Source organism: Panthera leo, chromosome A2 (assembly GCF_018350215.1).
Source record: "Panthera leo isolate Ple1 chromosome A2, P.leo_Ple1_pat1.1, whole genome shotgun sequence".
In the NCBI taxonomy this organism is placed as follows: Eukaryota; Metazoa; Chordata; class Mammalia; order Carnivora; family Felidae; genus Panthera; species Panthera leo.
Window position 1 is genome coordinate 134,626,544 of NC_056680.1, and position 20,028 is coordinate 134,646,571.

Below are 20,028 nucleotides of genomic sequence, written 5' to 3' on the forward strand. Positions count from 1 at the left end.
CATTAGAATTTTCTATAAATTATATTATGTCATCTGCAAACAGAGACAATTTTATGTCCTCATTTTTGATATTTGATGCCTTTTTATACCTTTTTTTATTGCCTGATTACTCTGGCTAGGACTTCTAATACTATGTTGAATAGTAGTGGTGAGAGTTGGCACCCATGTCTTATTCATGATCTTAGAGGAAAAGCTTTCAACTTCTCACCATTGAGCATGATGTTAGCTCTAGGCTTGTCCTTTATGTTGAGATACGTTCCTTCTAGATTCAATTTGTTGAGAGGCTTTTTTGTATCATGAATGGATGTTGAATTTTTGTCAGATGCTTTTTCTGCATCTATTGAAACGATCATATAATTTTTATCTTTTATTGTATTGATGTGATGTATAACTTTATCAATTTGCATATGTTGAACCATCCTTGCATTCCAGAAATGAATTCCACTTGATCATGGTATATGATCCTTTTAATGTGCTGATTGATGTTTGAAAGTTTATCAAACCTCACGTTCCTGGTACAAATGTCACTTGGATGTAATGTATCTTTTTCATACGTTGCTGGATTCTATTTTCTAATATTATTAATGATTTTTGCTTCTCTGTGCACAAGGATTATTGGTCTATAGGGTTTTGTTTTGTTGTAATGTGTTTGCTTCCTGTTTTTGATTAATTGGTTATTTTTTATTCCAATTTCATCTCCACTTTTGACTTGCTAGTTACACATTTTGTTTTAATTTTAGTTTTTCTAGTTGGAAGGTGCATATTTAACTTATGACCTTGTACCTTCAAATAATACTGTAATACTTCAGGTAAGATGTAAGAACTTACCATTGTTTCTTCCATTTCTCTCATCCTGTCCCATCTCTTGTGCTTCTGTCATACATTTACTTCTATTTATGTCATAAACTACATCCATTCATTGTTAATTTTTCCCTTTAAGCAATTATCTCTTAGATAATTTAAAAATACAAAGTTTATTTCCCACATACGTATTATTTCTGGCATTGCTCATTTTGGGGGGTAAGATACATGGTTTGATCAGGAATCAATCATTCATTTGAAGAACTTCCTTTGGTATTTCTTGGAATAGAGATCTGATGACAGCAAGCTTTTTTTCTATCTAAAAATATTTTATCTTAATTTTTACTATAAAATTTAGTGTATGTCAAGAACTTAGAGTATGAAATAATAATGTAAGATATCTCAATGCTTTTTTATATTGATTATAAAAATCATTTTTGAAATAATGTTTGGATATAGTGAATTAAATAAACTTTGCAATAATTTTACTTTTTATTTAAAAAAAATTTTTTTAATGTTTCTTTTTGAGAGAGAGAGAGAGAGGGAGAGAGGGAGGGGCAGAGAGAGAGAGGGAGACACGGAATCCAAAGCAGGCTCCAGGCTCTGAGTTGTCAGCCCAGAGCCTGATGTGGGGCTCGAACCCACAAGCTGCGAGATCATAACCTGAGCCAAAGTTGGACACTTAACCAACTGAGCCACCCAGGCTCCCATATATTATTTTAAGCCCCCTTAAAAGGTGTGGCTACTAGAAAGCTCAAAAGTATGTATGTGGCTCACATTTTTGGCTAATATTACATTCCTTTTGGACAGCACTGATCTCTCTAAACAGGCTTTTAAAAATATAAATGAATGCCTGATAGTTGCTTAAAACTCTCCAGTGACTTCTCATTGTGCTACAGATTCTTACCAGAGCCTACATCAGAATCCAACCTTTGCCACACCACCCACCTTCATCTCTGTTAATTCTTCTCCTGGCTAAATGTGCTTCAAGCTCCAGGCTCCTTCCTGGTACTTCTTTAGGGCAGTTACCAGTTCTGTAACTTCTGGCTCCTGCATCCCTTCATCCCTTTCATCCTCACATACCAGAGTAAATGTTAGGTCCTTGGAGACCTTTCCTTGAACTAGTCTGCCCTAAAGTAACCCTTCATCCATGACCTTTTCCAAGCGTGCTCTATCACATCGATCTACTGATTTCTTTTACAGAACATACAGGATATAAAGTTACTTTGTTTTGTTTCTTTATTTACTCACTGTCTCACCCCAATAAACTGTAAGCTCCAAGTTGAGAGGCACCTGGAACCTCCTAACACCCTATCCCTAGTACACATTACTTTAATGAATAATGAATGGCTGAAGACAAATGAAACAAATGTCTGAACAAACGTAAACTTCTGAACTAGCTAAGGAAAAGTATATTCTTGATTTTCTTAAAATATAAGCCAAATAACTTTTATGGTATGGTTAGCTGACTCCCTCATATCAGAATATATAAGAACTAACAGGATTTCTGATTTTCTGTTGTGCTTTTCTTTATGGGAATAAGAAGAAGCTCTAATTCTCTCTCTCTCTCTCTTTTTTTTTTTTTTTAACTGAGGATACTGAAGCCTAGAGATAGAAAGTGTCAGCTTTGTGGCCAGAATGTGAGGTCATGACTCCTGATATTGTTATCATCACCATTAAAGACAGAATAGACATACTGTGTAACTGCATATCTCTTCTCTATTTCTATAGTCCCCTCTAATTAATACTCAACAGACATCTTTGTCCACAACTAAACATTTATTTATAGTAAAAACTAAACAAAGGATATCTATTCACTAATTTACTCCTTTAATATTTGTGGGAAGTTCTCTGAGAAGGATGATCTTGCAAAGAGGTGGCATAGAATTCAGAAAACGTCAAATAACTTCAGAGATTGACTTTTCTTTAATGGGTCATAATTGTTCCTAATAGGCACCTCAATCAGGTGATGGCTACGGCTAGCCAATTAAACTTAATTTTCAATTACAATTTATTAACTGCACAGAAAAAAAATACTGCGTTTTTTAAAATTCAACCTTATTGATCAAAATTGGCTACTTTTCCTCAATAATCAGATTTTATGAAGTCTATACTTGTTTTCTCTTTTATATAAGCAAATGTGAGATATATTAGTTTTTTTTTTTTGAGAAACTCAACCTGAAAATGGAAATTGCTCATGTATTTTATAGTTTATTTTCAATTATATTTCTATCACTTGTTTCATGTTCTTATTTAAAATCTGATGCTTATAATATAGGTGCATTTGTGAATTGATTATACGTTGAAAATATGTTGGAATGCCTCAAAGAGTTGTAAGATTTATTAGGAATGAGGGAGTTATTAGCTAGGAACACTTTATTGTATAACCTCATTTAATGCTCACAGACAACTCATGGGTTGTAAGGACCCTACTTTACTGCTGAGAAAACTGCATTAAAGAAATAAACTTGTCTTAGACCTTACAGCAAATAAATGACAGTGCTTCATTCAGCCCTAAGGCAGTTTATCATCAAAGATCTTTTCACTCCATGCCATCCCCACCACTAGGCTCCCTTACACCGTATCAACTCTGAAAGATTTTTGGTCATGTCCACAGAAAGCTATGCTTCACATCACAGCCCAGTACATACATGCATACATCTACATAACAGAAACCATTTTTACCTTGACAATATGATGTACTGTGATACTTTCTATTCTACTTTTAAAAATGGCTAGTTGTGGGGCGCCTGGGTGGCTCAGTCGGCTGAGCATCTGACGACTTTGGTTCAGGTCACGATCTCGTAACTCGTGAGTTCGAGCCCCGTGTCGGGCTCTATCCTGACAGCTCAGAGCCTGGAGCCTGCTTCCGATTCTGTGTCTCCCTCTCTCTGCCCCTTTCTGACTCGTGCCATGTCTGTCTCTCAAACATAAACATTAAAAAAAATTTTTTTTAAATGGCTAGTTGTGACTCACTAAATTGAGATAAAGATCCATTAGTGGATCTCTATCTGTATTTTGAGCCTCTGATCTAAATGCCCTCTTTAGACATCTTGCAGTCTGCCATCCAATTATAAAAAGTGTACATGTTGAGTTTTACTGACAAAGCTGCAAGATCAGGTACTATAAGTCATCTCAATAATGTATTTCAAATTTGCTTTTGTTTTCTCTGGTGCTTGACTATAATGGGATCTTTATCTTCAGAAAAGCAGCTAATATAAAACATGGTGCCTAATCAAAATGCCTAAGAATTCCAAATGGATATAATCTAAGCAGGTTTAAGTAAGCAGGAGGAAACACATCAGAGCCACCTAAATCTGGTTTCTGATTTTGAGATTATTTAGTGGCTTTGTGAAAACACTTGAGAGAAGTAGCAAATGCCACCAGGGCACCAAGAATTTGAGTCCAACTCAAAGGACTTATTGTGTTGAAGACTAAGCCTTTCCCCTGGCCTCTTTCTTCCACCCACACTCTGTCCCTTGTCCTCCCCGGTCCCCCCATCCCAACCTCACTGCACACTTTGCTGTGCATAAGGGCCCATCTCTCTACCCCTGGGGTTCGCCTTGCAAAGATGAAGCTCAGGTAGAAGGCTGACACATGTTAGAATCGAGTTCTTCCCTGCTAGAAAGATCTCTAATTCATCCCTTGTGGAGTAATCTTAATCACACTTTAAGTTCCTTGCAGACATTTTTGTAGCGTTTAATATAGTATCAATGTACATGTGTATACTTCAATGTAAATAACCATTCTGGCCAAGAGAGGGCTTATAATACTCTTAGACAACTATTAATTTTTGGTATAAAATCATACCTTTTGGGGGGTATTTATGAGAGAAAAAGATGTTCAGTGAACACCTTATTCTTAGAGCTCCACTTAAATGTTTTATTTTTATTTAACACTTTCTGACAAGAGTGGGCCTTTCTGTGAACAGCTACTGAAAAGCCAATGTGGAGAACACATTCGGTAAGTGAACACAAAGAGCTATATAGATAGAAACTCTACTGCAAAAGCATTTCACCAATTCAGTATTTTATTGGTGTCAAAGCATTTTAACTCTGAATTGTATATGTAATTTCATTAGTAATTTTCAAAGAAACACTTCAGAAAATATTGTCAACTTTATCAGTTGTGCTACTAGAATTAAATAGAAGAGGGAGTTAACTCTAAATTAATTTATTGAAGCATTTGCAGTTATATCCACTTAGGTACAAAACTTTTGTAAGAAAGATAACACTTTTATTGCATTATATAATTTCATATTTTGCAGGAGTCATAATGCAAACTTATATGCATAAATATACATAATGCAACCAATCAGCAATTTACCATGAAAAGATTTAAAATGTAAAACTAGAATTTAACAGGCAAAATACTTAATATGGCTTTTAATGGAAATTAACTGTTTAGAAATGGTTTGTTATTGCCCCTTTCTAGTCAACATAAAATTATGATCGCTATTTAAAAGCCAATGTTGTACATTTTGTAACGTGTATGCAATATGGTTCATGGACTTTTTAAAATATACATATATACATATATATAGATATACAGTACACTGACAGTTCTAATACCCCTGAACATGTTGATTAAAACTATTACAATATTTCTATTATAAAACTACTTGAAAAGTTGGCATCACTTCCTGGTATTGAAGTTCAATCCTACAGAATTGGAAAAAAAAAAAAAAGTGACAAAATGTTGGTTATAAATACATTCTTTACAAAAGAATTGAATAGTGGTCCCGCACTCATACTTTATATTACAGTGAAAACATTTCCTCAGTTTAAAGGTATTTACATCTTGTTGTCCTTGGTTTCTGTGTGAAATATACAGAAGTTAAGAATGAGACAATTGTAGGCAGGCCTATTGGTTAGGTTTTTCTACTTGTTCATTTTGGTGGAAGTTCCAAATGTCTTCTTTTGTGTTGTTGTTTATTTCTATTTGCCTTGTATTACTGCTGCTGCTGCTTCTTTTGGTGTTCTGGGAACACTGGGTGACTTTACTTCGAGGAACAGGAAGGAAAGATTTAACTCTTGAAACACCCAACTCAATCTTTGATTGACTGTTGCTGCATTCCGTAGTTTCATGGCTGCTGAGAGGACTGACCTCCTGTAAGACAAGAGAAACAGAACAAGTTTGTCACATTTCTGACATGGTTACTAACTGCTAACAGTGGTCCTCACTCTTCCTCCTCCGTGTGTCTGTGCAAGTATGTAGGAGTTTCCCCCTAAATATGGTTCTCTTGAAAAACCAAATAGCAGACTGAGTGACTAACTTCCTAAAGACCCACCGCCTGATTTTCCTTCAGGCCCTTCGTGTGTCACAAGACTCTGTGAATCACAAGTCTGGGACCTCCTCACCAATGGGAGCTTCTTGAAGGCCTGGCCCCAAAGGAATCATCAAATTGGAGTGGTCAAAGCAACTGTTTGTAGGCAGCTCTACAAAAATCAACTATATCAACCTTGGGTAAGTCCCCTAACTTTTCTGCTTTCCTGTAAACTAAAAAGTAAATGCTCAAAAAACTGCATTAACAGTTTAACTACAAAGCATAGGCACTATTCTAGGTGCTTGTCCTAAAGCAGAGAGCATAGTGGTTTAAGCCTAGTGGAAGAACGGGACAGGTAAAATGATTTGCCCCCAGTCTCAGTGATTAAGAACAAGATGTCAGGCTCCCAACTCTCACTCAAGGTGTTTTCCCCTAGAGCGTCTAAAATTCCACAACCAATGAACATGGAGCCCCCTAAGGGAGTTCCTAAGGCATTTCCAAATGCCTCTCAAGCAGTTGACATTGATTACTTTCTCTCTTTTAATGCAGCCAAATAATAATGTAGCCATTAAAAGATTTAAAATGTAAAAACTGTGTGGCCTTAGCTGGCAGTTGAATTCTCTTGGGAATCTTTGTAAATCTGTAAAATGGGACTTAGCCATGGGCCTAGTAAAGACCAATCCCAATTTGTGATTTGATCTGAAGAAATGGCATGTTGTAATAAAGGTAACGGCCGGTTGGCAGATAGAGTCTCTGAGTGAGGGGAAGGAAACCTGTAAATAATTTTGCCTTGATTAGTGCCAGGTCCCAGAGAGAGGAAAGGTGATATGTGGTGTTCTTTGCTCCTCTGTGCAGTCATCTACATCATGGTGGCAAGGAGGCTGGGGGGCAGGGGGAATGGTGTGTGTGCGTCTTTGTGGTCTGAGATGGGAAATGCTAATGTGAAATGAAGTAACAAGAAGCCTCCACCACAGCTAACCATGTGCTTGGAGTGTTAAGGTGTGAGGATGGAACAGGTGTGTTAGGACCACAGACCTTCAAGACTGGGAGTGTGAGAACGGGCAAGTGACTGACTGGCACCCTGGCCACTAAACACAGGTTTTGAGGTGTTTTCCCTAAAGCTAAGAGGTACAAGAGCCTGGGACTGGGAGAGTTCAGGGTGTTTAGTGTTTTCTGGGCTAAAACTCCAAAGTTCTGTTAACCATATTAAGTTTAGTTATGTTCAACATTGATATTAGGCTCAAAAAAAGACCCTGTGAGTTTGTACAGAAAGGTGTTGCATATAAAGTTTCAATTTTTTAAAAAAAATATTATTAAACCAGAGCAATTCATATTGACTAGCTGCTGCCAGCTAGGAGAGTACTAGTAATCCCTGTTCCCTAGCTGGGGAAGCTGAGGAGGAGAAAGTAAAGGAAAAGTGTTTTCCACTAGAGAGCCATCTTTTTTTTTTTTTTTAATATTTGGTGTATTTTTGAGAGAGAGGGAGACACAGATCCGAAGCAGGCTCTGAGCTGTCACCACAGAGACCGATGTGGGGCTTGAATTCACAAACCATGAGATCATGACCTGAGCTGAAGTCAGACACTTAACTGACTGAGCCACCCAGGCACCCCTATTGGAGATGGATCTTTAAGGATGTATAGGGCTGTGAAAGGTGAAGAGGAGACATACGGTGAAGACAGGAAGGTGTAGAGTGTGGTACAGAAACGGTGGATTACATGTAAAAGTAAGTTACATAAAGATACATTTAGAAACAAGAAGTGGCGTGGACAAGAAAGAGGACCACAGACCAAAGCTGTCTTAGACCAGTGGGTCTAAGCACTGGCTGCAATTCAAAAACCCCAAAGTCCAGGTTGCACCTCAGACCGATTACATCAGGACCTCTGGGGAATGTGATCTGGGCGCTGGGGGGTTTAAAAAGAAATCATCAAGTGGATTTCACTCTGCAAAGATGAGAACTTTTGTTTGTGGGAGATTAATTTGATTTTCAGGAGAAGACAATATATTAGTGTCTGTTCTATCAGTGATTTAAATATATGTATTTGTTTTTATTAATCCCACTACATTCCCTTACTGTTGGAGCAGTAAGGAGTTCTGTTATGGCAAATGATGATTGTTGAAAGTGATTTCAACTAACCCAGAGAGCTCTTCCTTTAAGAATTACTTCCTGATAACAGAAGAAACTGGGCATCTAGCCAAGAAATGCTAGCTGAGTTCATCAGAAATCCAGAAAAGCAATGAGCCTGCCAAGCTTTCAGAAAGCTGTCAAATGTGTTACTTTGCCCTCTGCTGGCAGGTTCTGAGAAAAACACCTCCTAGCCATGGCAGACCAGGCCCTTCCCATCTGTTCATTAGGCAGTTGTCCTAATACCCACCTCAAATCACAGATTCAAACCGCCCTATGGTTCTTTTATAACAGCCCAGAAGGTATAAAAGGAAACTTATTCTTTTAAAAAAAATCTGCCCTGAGCATATCTTTCTTTCAGTACTAGTTTTTGTGGACAGTACCTTACTGTAGCAACCAGTCAGTCCTGTGACAGAGAAATAGGGGTACAAAACCTGGTCTCCAATCATTAAACCGTGGCAGCTGGTTACTACCAGCCAATATTTTTACAGAGGAAAGTGACTTCACCCTGTGGAGAAATACTGGTTCACTGTTCTTCCTCACAGACTTCATGGCCTTTCCATGGACTGTTCCACAAGGAACCTTATAAAGAGTGGTCCCAAGAGGCCCAAGAAATGTGCTTTGAACCAAAAGCTGAAGGACAGCTCCTGAACAAAATATCTTCCAGCCTAAATTCGCAACAGAGACTCCAAGTCACCTCCTTAGGGCAATGTCCCTTACATGCTCTCCAAATTATGCTTTTGCTGGGCTTTTGAAACTGTTCCCTATTGGGGAGGAGAGGCAGACATTATGATAGGAGTGAGACAGAAGGTCATGCTTTTCCTTTATAGATCATTATGTTATATATTTTTTTACTTAGGACCTCAGCCTTGCCAATACCTCCCACCTTCTTCCCCCAAAACATACAGCTCCCATATAACTAATTGGGACTGAGACCTAATAGAACAGTGGGAGAGCAGGGGCTGTGGTGAGCAGATAAGGATTAATAATTCAATACTCTCAGCATGCTTACTTTATAATCCTGCACTGTGCAAAACCCCCACAGGTCTTGGTAAGCCACCCTGGGAACGGATGGGAACAGGATGTGAACCACACTCGACATGGCTTGGTGAACAAACCAACTATTACTCAATGCCTCTGTGAAACCTACATCCTCACAGAGTAACTACTGGGTAAGAAGTAGTTTTATTGTTTCTGTTCACCCACGAGTACCATGCTGGGCCATCTGGCATTTATTAACCAACCACAGAAGTTATTTTGAGAGGTTAATGAAATCTATTGGAATCCCGGCTCTTCTATTTACCATTCTGACGTGTTTTTTAAAGGAAAGTATCTCACGGAAACCACTGTGTGTCATGGCAAAACTAAAAAGGAGATTTTTTTTTCCACATGTAATAGATATTTACATTATTTAGCCCTTTGGAATTCCAAAATGCAGGAAATCTTAAAGGTTCTCGAATATATTTTAAAATGGAACCACCAAGACAGAAGTTACAGTATATTTAATTTTAGCATACATGAATGAAAACAAATGGAGACCTTCTCCAAAGACCTTCAAAATTTTGGAGTCTTCCACAGCATTTCTTTCTAACATTTTGTTAGAACATTGCTTGTTCTTACCTTTGGTGACACTGGCATTCTTGGATTAACAGTTGAAAATGCAGGGTTGTTTCTTGAACCATCAAACCTCCTTAAATCATCCCTGGAATCAGCAATCTAGAAAATGCACAAGTTATCAAAGCACAACTTAAAGTCACTACAGGAAACCCACAGAAGTGTTACCATTCTTCTCTGACCCTTAGGAGCTCTATGAACACGCACTCAAGGACTGTACTGTTTACAACAAAGACTTGAAGTCTTTAAGTGAAACTACCAGAAAATGCATGAGAAATAATCTCTATGGGAAGAGAGTCTGTTTTTGTTTTTAATAATCAAAAGAAGACGGCCAGATGAGCCCTATAGAAAAAAAAAATCTTTCTTGGCAAGAAAGGCTAAAATTGTAAGATTTCAGTCATTACCTTAATTTTCCAGTAGGTAAGTATTTCATCTCCTTTCCAGCGAGGTTAAATAAGACAGCCAATTCTACTCTGTCCTAGAGACTAGGACTGTGCAGATGTAAGAGCTGAGTCTTTCAGTGGAACCTGCACATTATAACCACCTGCTTATCCTCCCTTTCACGTAAAGGGCATTCATAATGGAAGTCTGGTTAGATTTGCTGCAGCTCGAAGAGTCCCAAAACAGGTTGAGCTTGATGCTGGTGAAATCACCTTTGTGAATCTGGGTCACTGATTTCTATATTTGGATCTCAATTTTCACAGCTAAAAGACTATGACTACATGGATTATACAGGCCCAATTTTCTTATTTGTAAGGAAAGTTGTGGCTGTTCCTGTGTCTATAACATGAGTCTGCTGTGATGCTCTCTTATGGACAGATGACTTATATGCCAACCTTAGGAAAAAGGGAAAAAAAAGCCTGGGTAACCTAATGCTGCCTGAATGCGCTGCAATTTTAACCTCAGGTGTTTCAGAAGAGTCTGGAAAACAGGCTGTACTAAAGAGAACTCCATTATTTTAGAAAAGGTATTTTGGAAGAAAAAGCTTTTTTGAAGCCAGGTAAGGATGGTTTGATTTGGAGCATTAACCATACTATTCAATAAGGAATTTCTTTCAGAGAATGAGTGTTGGTTCTAAGAATTCTCTCTTCTGGGGTGGCCTGGGTGGCTCAGTCGCTTAAGTGTCCAACTTTGGTTCAGGTCATGATCTCACTGCTTGTGAGTTCAAGCCCTGCGTCAGGTTGTGTGCTCAGAGCCTGGAGCCTGCTTCGCATTCTGTCTCGCTTCTCTGCCCCTCCCCCGCTAGCATTCTTTCTCTCTTTCTCTCAATAATAAACACTAAAAAAAAAAAAAAAAAAAGCAATCTCTCTTCTGTTGGGCAAGCCATTCAATGTCCTCCCCCATTTGTACTGCTTACCTTGCTTATATCAGATTCAGATCTGCTGGAGCACATACTCTGAAGTTCCTTGACAAGGTCTGCTTCATCATCTGAACCCAGAGAGAGTCTCTGATCCAAATTCAATGTCAATGATAGATCATTCTCTAAAGACCTAATACAAAGTTCAGAAAAGAGTTTTTCAAAGTGGGAACCACAATCCAGTTTTGGGGGTTTGGTGTGGGGTAAGAAAAGAGTTTTTAAATATCCTTTTAAAAGGATTTTAAAATGTCATTTGATGGCACAACTCACTCTCCTACAATTTTGGTAACTCCCACTCAAAATACTTCTCAATAAGATAAAATTTTATTCACTGAGAAATCCACTTGGTTTACAACATTCCGGTCTCCTTACTGTTCCCTTTTCTTCCCTTTCTCCAAGCCTAAATGAAACTGAGACACTAAATACTGTGGAAGAAGGGGGCAGTGTGGTACACTCAAACAAATCTGAATTTCAAACTTGGCTCTACCACTTACTAGCAGCATGGCCATGGGTCACATTTTTTTTCTGCCTCCTGAACAGTTTAGTTTCTGGGTTCCCTTTGCTATAATGGATTCCTTGTATCTGTATTATAGAGTTACTGGGGAACTCACATGGGCTGCTATATATAATGGAGTTAGCAGTGTGTCTGGCAGAAAGAAGCATCTGGTATGGTTTCCCTTATCAATCTTCTCTCTCTTTACACCCCATTTCTGTACTTCTGTGAACCAGTGTTCTAAATGTTACCTGTCAAGTGACAGGGCACACAATTTATTGGGTTACAACGGAGAGCTATTTACAGACTGCCCTAACATTTCTATTCTATGATTAACCAAGCGTTTGTACCTCAAAATCTGTAAGCTGAACCAATCAATTCCGTACAAGCAACCTAAGAAAATAAAATGATCACTTTAAACATTTAGCACCTAAAAGCAAGTTTCTATAAATCTAGTATTTAAAAAAAAAATCACTCCTCTAAAGCCTGTTTAAAAGTTCACAAATGTAGGGTTTTATCAGATCTTTATGTCAAATGCATTAATGATGATCAAATTAGATGAAAAATGAAGCCAATAATGATTCTGACCTTTTCAACAAACTAAAACCAAAAAAGGGTTTATGTTGAGCTTAAAGAACATGTTTTTTTTTAATTTCATCTGAAGGGGAGAATATGCCATCCCAAAATGTGTCACTCTGGCATGTGGGTTATTTTGATGTGAAGTCAATCAAGACCCAGCTGACTCAAGAAAAACTTTTACCTCTCCCTTAAGTACCTAAAAGAATTTAGATCGGGGGCTGGTCCAGAAAGCTATTACCAGAGATAACTTTTATCTGAAATACCTATCTGTCTGGCAGGCAAGCATCTGCTCTTGGCGTCCTGTGAAGCACCCCAGGCCCCTATCCCATTCCTTAGCTCAGGATAGCATATAAGCCTCAACAGCCCGACTTGCTGAGTCTCCTATCTTTGGGGCTCCCCTACATAGGAAATTAATTTTTCTTCTGGTAATCTGTTTTATGTCAATTTGATTATTAGGCCAAAGAACTTACAAGGGAAAATTGTCCCACCATTACACATTCATTTAGATTTCAGTTTAATGAATGACCTCCATTTTTTAAAAAAATTATTTTAACGCTATTATAGCTGCACAAATAATGGGAACACGTATCATTTGCTCCAAGTTAAAGGGAAACTTACTTTTGTTTTGACAGGGAAGCATTCCTGTTACAATTCTGCTGAGACACAGCTTTAATTCTGATACCTGTTCAAAGAAAAATACAGTAAAATTACCAATAGAATGAACCATTGTCCCTGTGCATCTTGAATCTGTATTAAAAAGAAACAGACTATGGATTTTGCACTTTGGTATAGTTTTTGGATTGAATCCATCTCTTGAGGCATTTTTCCTCAGGGCAGTAGCTCTGGATGTAGCTTCCTGCCCAGGCACTGCTGTTACAAATGAACGGTCCCTCTTCCAAAATTGTACGAATGCTGCCAGCACAAATGATCTTTAAAGAATGATTTGAGAAGTTGAATTGAATATATCCTCATGAAGAGCAGATCATCAGAGATAATCTCCACACTAGTTTTTTCCCCATACTTTTGTTGTCATTGTCAGAGAGGTGGACTAGCGGCTTTCCCTTATTACCATATAGGCACCTGGGCTTGGCTCCTGCCTCCAGAAGCTGGTGACCTATTTTAGGTCTGTAGAAAAAAAGGTTGTGTCTTTATCAAACGTTATGATCATCCCTACTTATCTGTACAGAATGCAAAAGGGTTTCTATTTTGATAAACAACGGCATCAAAAAAACTATCAACCCAAAGACTGCAATAATCCTTTATCAAATGGAGTTACTGGGGAAAAAACTTTACCATTATAAAAAATGAAATAACCAGAGAGGTATGTTTGGTACTTAACCAGTTAGTGGTTTATTCTCCTAACCACTGACCCATGAATTTTACTTTGCAGAATTAGTTCTTGGATTCTATAAATCTCTGTTGATGTCCGTGTATGCTGTGGTTGCACACAATTTTATTAATCTTTCAAATAAGGTTTCATGTTCCAAAGAGTATAATTATTGAATATAAACATCAAATCATTTATAATTTTTTAACTTTTAAATATTTTATGTAACAGTTTTCTGAGTTTATTTCCATAATGTTGCTCTATATTCATATTCATTTTATTGATTTTGTCAGCTCTATAAAGTATATATTGACAATGCTTATTATTTAGATAATTATTTGGCTCAAGCAAGAAGCTGGTTTTAAACCCTATAGAAACTGTAACAAACTTGGAAATAATAGTGAAGAGCCTGGATGACTCCTATCTAGAGTGTTTATGAATTATTCCATGTACCATGGGATTAAAGTGACATGGATGGAGGAAAACAGCACTGGACTTGCAAGAAACAAAAACATGGACTGCAGATCCCCATGTTTCCAGAAGAGGTGATCTGGACACACAGCCAAGGGTTTCTGAACCTCAGTTTTGTTACCTGGAAATGGAGAGGATAATACTCATTTTAGAGCTCTTTTGCAATATACATAGGGATAAACAAGAGGGAGGTATAGTCCTTACTGCAGAAGGTCGCCTTGGGAGTCTCCAGGCCATATTAGGGGCTGGAGTCTAATGACTTTACTCCCTGAATCAAACACTGTAACTTTGGGAAATAATGGCAACATTTACCTTAAAAAAGTGTAAGTAGACTCTCAATTTATTCAGTGAGTTTCTATTCAATCATTAAAAAAAAAAAATTCCTCACGTTTACGGACACACAACTTGTTGTTTATAATTACCTCATGTATTAATATTAAAAATCAACAAAATACGAGCTTAAGTATGAAAATACATTAATGAACAAAAGCAATTTTTCTTGTTTCAAGATGTTAGGCATAATATTCTCTTTTGTAGCAACTCTACTGCTATAACATTGCCATTAAATTATACACAACAGGATATGTTGGGGGTAGGAGTGGGGCTCCTGAAGACCTACAGTTAATTACATATATCAGAAATCCAGTGCATAGAGGTTGGAACATCTTTTCTATCTTACTCAAGTAAGGATTTCCTTTAGAGAAGACATTTATAATTTGTATAATTGTTGACTACCCTATTATCAAAGCCAAAATGAATAGGTCTAACACCAGAAGTAAATGCGTTATATCTTGTCAGAATGAGAACTTATATCTTTTTTTATAGATGATCTTCCATTATATTGAATCTCTTTGATGATTTATTAGAATGTAAACTCTAAGAGGGTAGGGATTTTTGTGTTTGCTCTATTTCCAGTGTATAGAATACAACCTGGCACATGGTACAATATATGAAAAAGAAATACTTAAAACTGATTCACTCACAAAGGCCTTAAACTGGTATCAAATATGTCTATTCACATACTTCAAGAAATATATGTGGCTTTTAGACACATAAAAGGAGAAAACTATATAGATTTAGTTGTGGATGCCACAAAAAACAAACGAGTATTTCTCCCAAATAGTTTTGGAAATGTACCTACTACTCCCTGTTCGTTCTATGAAAATATGCATTGAAAAACTCAAAAGCACATTTGCAATCAGAAACCCGATCACTAGTGCCCATGCTCCTCCAGGCAGCACAGATGCCTCCCTCACCTTCCTCTCTCAGGCCTGGCTTATTCCAGGAGGGTGGAGAGAAGCGGCCAGACTTCTTGCGAGGACTGGTGCTCACTTTTCTCCAGGCACCGCTCTCTCCTTTCTTCTTGCTGTAACTGTGGTAACTTGAAACTATAGAGAGAGGGAAACTTCCTCCTCTGAAATCAGCCGCATGCTGGTCCAGCTCTGAAACAACACAAATCACGTTTTGCCAAAAGGAAGGCAGTGATAATGCAGTTTCAGTCAAGCAAAACAGAACAATTGCAATTCTCCAAGAAATTACTCTTCAGAATCATGGCTGTGCTTAATACCCAAGCAGGGATGCTGTGAACCAACAAAATTCACTTGGAGATCTGGAATTTAAACATGAGCCAGTAATTTAGAGAGAGTGAGCTCTGAAACAATGGTATGAAATATACATTGAGTCGACATAATTTCTTTACTTACAAAGAAGGAAAAAATCGCTCCCTAATAACAAATGCAAACCAGTATTATATAAGAGTCAGTTTCCTCCCCTTCCCTCCCCTCCCAGCACCAACCCTGTACCTGCTCTCGGGAGGGGACAGCCATGCAGCACGGCTTTATTGAGCAGGATGCTGAGAGCAGCTTTAACCACAGCCTGCTGTCCTTGGCTGGGGTGTTTTTTAGCAGTTGCCAGCCCCAAGCCAGGTTGTCTTTTCACAGAGGCTCTTGACAATATTGCTTCTTGAACTCTGGGTGCAATGATAGCATTCCACAGCTTAGCCATCCACCTTGCAAGAGAAGGACGGTTCACAGTTAGGACCCGACCTCTCTCAAATCACACACCATACTACAAAGGACAAGTTTGAAGAGCATGGAGAAAACACTAAGTGTTTCTACAGATCTGCTACCTTTCATAGGTAGTTTTGAAATAAGTGACATTTGAATAAGTGACATTTTATCTCAGAAATACAATGTGTATTGAAAAAAACTGTTTTATAAAATCACTGAGAGCAGTTATCAGTGCTTAAGTGTGGGTTGAATGAATGCATGAATAAAATACATGGAAAGGAAAGTAAATTTATAGGCAGAAGCTTACAAAAAATATTTCCTGGAAGTGTATGTCTAAATAGCTTAAGCTTACTTGCCAGATTTTCTTAATAAGACCACATATGTTCTAATATTTCTGAAACTGGGGTATATCTTATCATCAGTGGCAAATTAAATCTGTCTACCCCAAGGCAAAGTCTCAGTGTCTGCATGTAGGTGGGCTTAGCCCTGCAGAGCAGGGATGGGGTCAACCAGCTGTCTCCTAAGATGGACTCTTCGCAGTAACAGCTGTAGTAGCAGAACTTTACCCAAGTTTCGGGCATCCAATAGCAATTAAAATTCCTTCAAAAAAGATTACACTTTGTTGCAACATTAAAAATAAAAGACACTTGATTAAAGGCTGTAGAAACTAAACTACATCTCCTCGTACAGCAAAGTTTTCAAAACCATTAGGTATCAGCACACGCCTTTCAAGACTGTTAAAACTTTTACCCAGGTATCAAGCATCTCTCTATTTTAAGCTCTCTGTTAATGTCTAATGATACATAATTCAAGAGGAAAAAAACTGTAATAAGGGAATACAGACAAAAGTCTGGTGTTCTGTAGCATGAGTCAAACTTGCACAGGTACTCCTACAGGTGCTAACGGGGTAAAGATGGCAGGCTTTGATTTAAAAAAAACAAAACAAAACACACTTCCTTAAGAGGGTTGTTGGGAGATAATCCTCCATGGCATTTTTGCACATTTAGTGTCCACTTTAGACTATCTTTTCAAGGATGTTAGTATGGCAAACAGCCTTGGAAGATAGAGATGGTGTCTCCATCTGGAGCAGGAGGCAGATTTATTTCCTTACTAGGATAAGAAAAGTGATGTTTCCTTCCAGGGCAAAGGGTGGGTGGATTTGCTAGCACCCCCCCCCCCCACCTCAGGGGATGGGGGCATTCCTAAGCCCATTGTTGGGCAGTGGTGAGGCAAAGCCAGCATCCATGGGCCACCATGCATCATCCCCTGGGACCTCTGGACCTAGGAAAACCAATGCAAATATGGAGTGCTGGCTGGGGCCACACTGTGAGTAATGAAGTCCTTGGCCCCTGATCCAGCATTGTGCACTTGCAGCAGCCTGACCCGTTGGCCTGCAAGTAGGGTGAACATCTCAGAACCTCTACAGTTGCCGGCGAAGACTGTGCTTCAGATAGGAAAGGCCAAAATTAGCTCCTAAGAATCCTGAGACTCTGGATGTGAAAAATGCTTAAATTTAACACTGATGACAAAAGAGGCGATTATATGAATAAATTATCTGTTCTTTAGCAAGAGAATGCTGTATATATTTTAATATTGTAATTCTTCCTTTCCCCCAATTAGCCGTTTTGAAATTGACAGTTTGTTACAATAGAAAAGATAGATTGTCTGTATCCTCTGCTTTCCGAAATGGATTGCTGTCCGGGATGCCAGAAAGACAGACTCGATGCTAACAGCCAATCACAGAACCTTACTAAGCTGGACTGTGATTAGTTTTTTCCTCCTGATTTTCTATTTCATTAACCTTATTATTAATATGTCTATTCTCGTGAGCTGTTACAAAGGAAAACATGGTGAGTATTTAAGTCTCCTTAATAGAGGAGGAAGCTTTTTAATTCATCAATAGAATGCACGCTTTTGTTCTTGGTTACAGGATCCTTGATGAATATCTCAGGTAGGACTTTACCAGGAGACACAGCACTACATGTTGAACAGGATTCCAAGGAGCCTTCTCTGACAGATGGAAACTGCTACTTACTAGGTCTTAGTAAAAACAGTTTCCTTAGGAGCTACCCAACAGGTAAGTCTTGGTTATCCTCTGACATGAAGCACAGAGCTCTCCCACTCCATGTTGTTGACAGGAGGTGATACAAGGTGGCCCTTCAGCATGCTGGTTCTCACAGGTCCCAAACATGACCATGGCTTTATTTTAATTTAATTTTAATTTAATATAGTTTATTTATCTGAGAGACAAGGGTGCAAGAGCGCACACGAGCGAGCAAGGGAGGGGCAGAGAGAAAGGGAAAGAAAGGATATGTGCTGACAGCATAGAGCCCGCTGCAGGGCTCGAACCCACAAACTGTAAGATCATGACCTGAGCCGAAACCATGAGTCGGACGCTTAATGGACTGAGCCACCTAGGTGCCCTGCTAAGGCTCTATTTTAAATAGGTAAATAAGGGGGCGCCTGGGTGGCTCAGTCGGTTAAGCGTCCAACTTCAGCTCAGGTCATGATCACACGGTCCGTGAGTTGGAGCCCCACGTCGGGCTCTGTGCTGACAGCTCAGAGCCTGGAGCCTGTTTCAGATTCTGTGTCTCCCTCTCTTTCTGATCCTCCCCTGTTCATGCTCTGTCTCTCTCTGTCTCAAAAATAAATAAATAAACAAAGAAATAAATAGGTAAATAAATACATAGGTAAATAAGGAGAAATGACACTTACTTCACTGTCACTTGGGCATGTCCTGGGACTACGGGACAAGACAGGAAATACTTTGGCCCCAGAAGTGCTTCAGGTGTGCCCAAGCGGGCCAGGCAGGAGTTGAGCTGGCGCCAGACAGCCAGGGCCCAGTCGACAGTCTTGCACACAGTATCACAGGGAGAGGGCACCTGACCTCTGAACTACGGAGACAGGCCGAACATGGGGCTTGGCTTAGAACAGTGATTCCTTTCCTTCTGTTTTTAACAGTTCACAAATTAAAAATACAAACACTTAAAACTATAAAACAAAAATGAAGCTGGATCTGATCTGCCTGAGGGGCTGGGGGAGGGACAGCTAATCCACAATATCAAGTGTGTTAGCATGAGGTTCAGACCTGCAGCTGATGACGCAAAATGAAAGGGTTCAGACACAAAAGAGCAGTAAGACGACCAAGAAACCTTACACAAATTCTTAAATATCAATTTTGGAAGAAATTATTATTCATATGCATACAAAGTACCTCACAGGGACTTGCACATAGTGTTCAAAAGGATTTTGATTTCATAAAGCAAAAAATGACATTAGCTATTGCAATATTTGGGTAAGTGACAAGATGGTACATCTGGATCTGTGGCATGTTCGCCTCGTATTAATTTTAATTTCCCTAGAAAAAAGGTCTCAGATAAAATGCAAACTTCATCAAAATGTACACAGCTCTGCTGGCATAAAGAAATTTGTTTTCAAATTTTTTAAACATGCAGATTTTAAACACTAGTATAGAACATACAGGTTTGATGGTAGAGATTCTTTTTAGATTTATATTTTACAGAATCAAATCCCTTTTTTTGTAGTACAGAGGGTTCACAAAAGGACAAAGATTTCTTAGTAGTAGGCGAAATATTCTTCAATTATTTAAAAAGTCAGATATGGCTGTTAACTCAGTATTTTATAAGATTCATATAAATCTGTTTTATCAAGTAATTATGATATTAAGACAGGGGACAGTCTATGAATATGGGTAGGTCCTACTTGAAGGGATATAATTTGGCCAAAATGAAAGAGTGGTTCAGTGATCCCCACAGCTCTGTTAAAATGATATTAGTAGTATGTTACATGAGGCTTTGGGATCTCATAATCTTCCTTCTGTTCAAAAGAAGAACAATCATATTTCTCTTTTTCTGATATTCTTCCAGCAAGAATGAGATCATGTACTACAATTAATGACAATTGAATATTTACTTATTAATAAAGGTATAATTATTGTTTATTAAATGCTAGTAGGATGCCTGGTA

At 38.4% G+C, this 20,028-nt stretch overlaps 1 protein-coding gene across 9 annotated transcripts in view; it reads right to left on the bottom strand.

Moving 5' to 3' along the window:
• Positions 1–4,958: 4,958 nt before the first annotated feature.
• CTTNBP2 (cortactin binding protein 2) overlaps positions 4,959–20,028 on the bottom strand; it is a 169,958-nt gene continuing 154,888 nt past the window's right edge. For 7 of the 9 annotated variants that reach the window (XM_042922917.1, XM_042922963.1, XM_042922912.1 and 4 more), the window contains 7 exons: positions 18,758–18,936; positions 15,836–16,041; positions 15,290–15,475; positions 12,854–12,917; positions 11,164–11,296; positions 9,813–9,908; positions 4,959–5,910 (listed from right to left, as the gene is read on the bottom strand). In XM_042922917.1, coding sequence (XP_042778851.1) covers positions 5,665–5,910; positions 9,813–9,908; positions 11,164–11,296; positions 12,854–12,917; positions 15,290–15,475; positions 15,836–16,041; positions 18,758–18,936 — 1,110 coding nt within the window. In that variant the 3' untranslated portion in view covers positions 4,959–5,664. Of the gene's footprint in view, positions 5,911–8,889; positions 8,957–9,812; positions 9,909–11,163; positions 11,297–12,006; positions 12,050–12,853; positions 12,918–15,289; positions 15,476–15,835; positions 16,042–18,757; positions 18,937–20,028 lie in introns of those variants that run through there. The other 2 variants (XM_042922938.1, XM_042922953.1) reach the window with 2 other exon arrangements.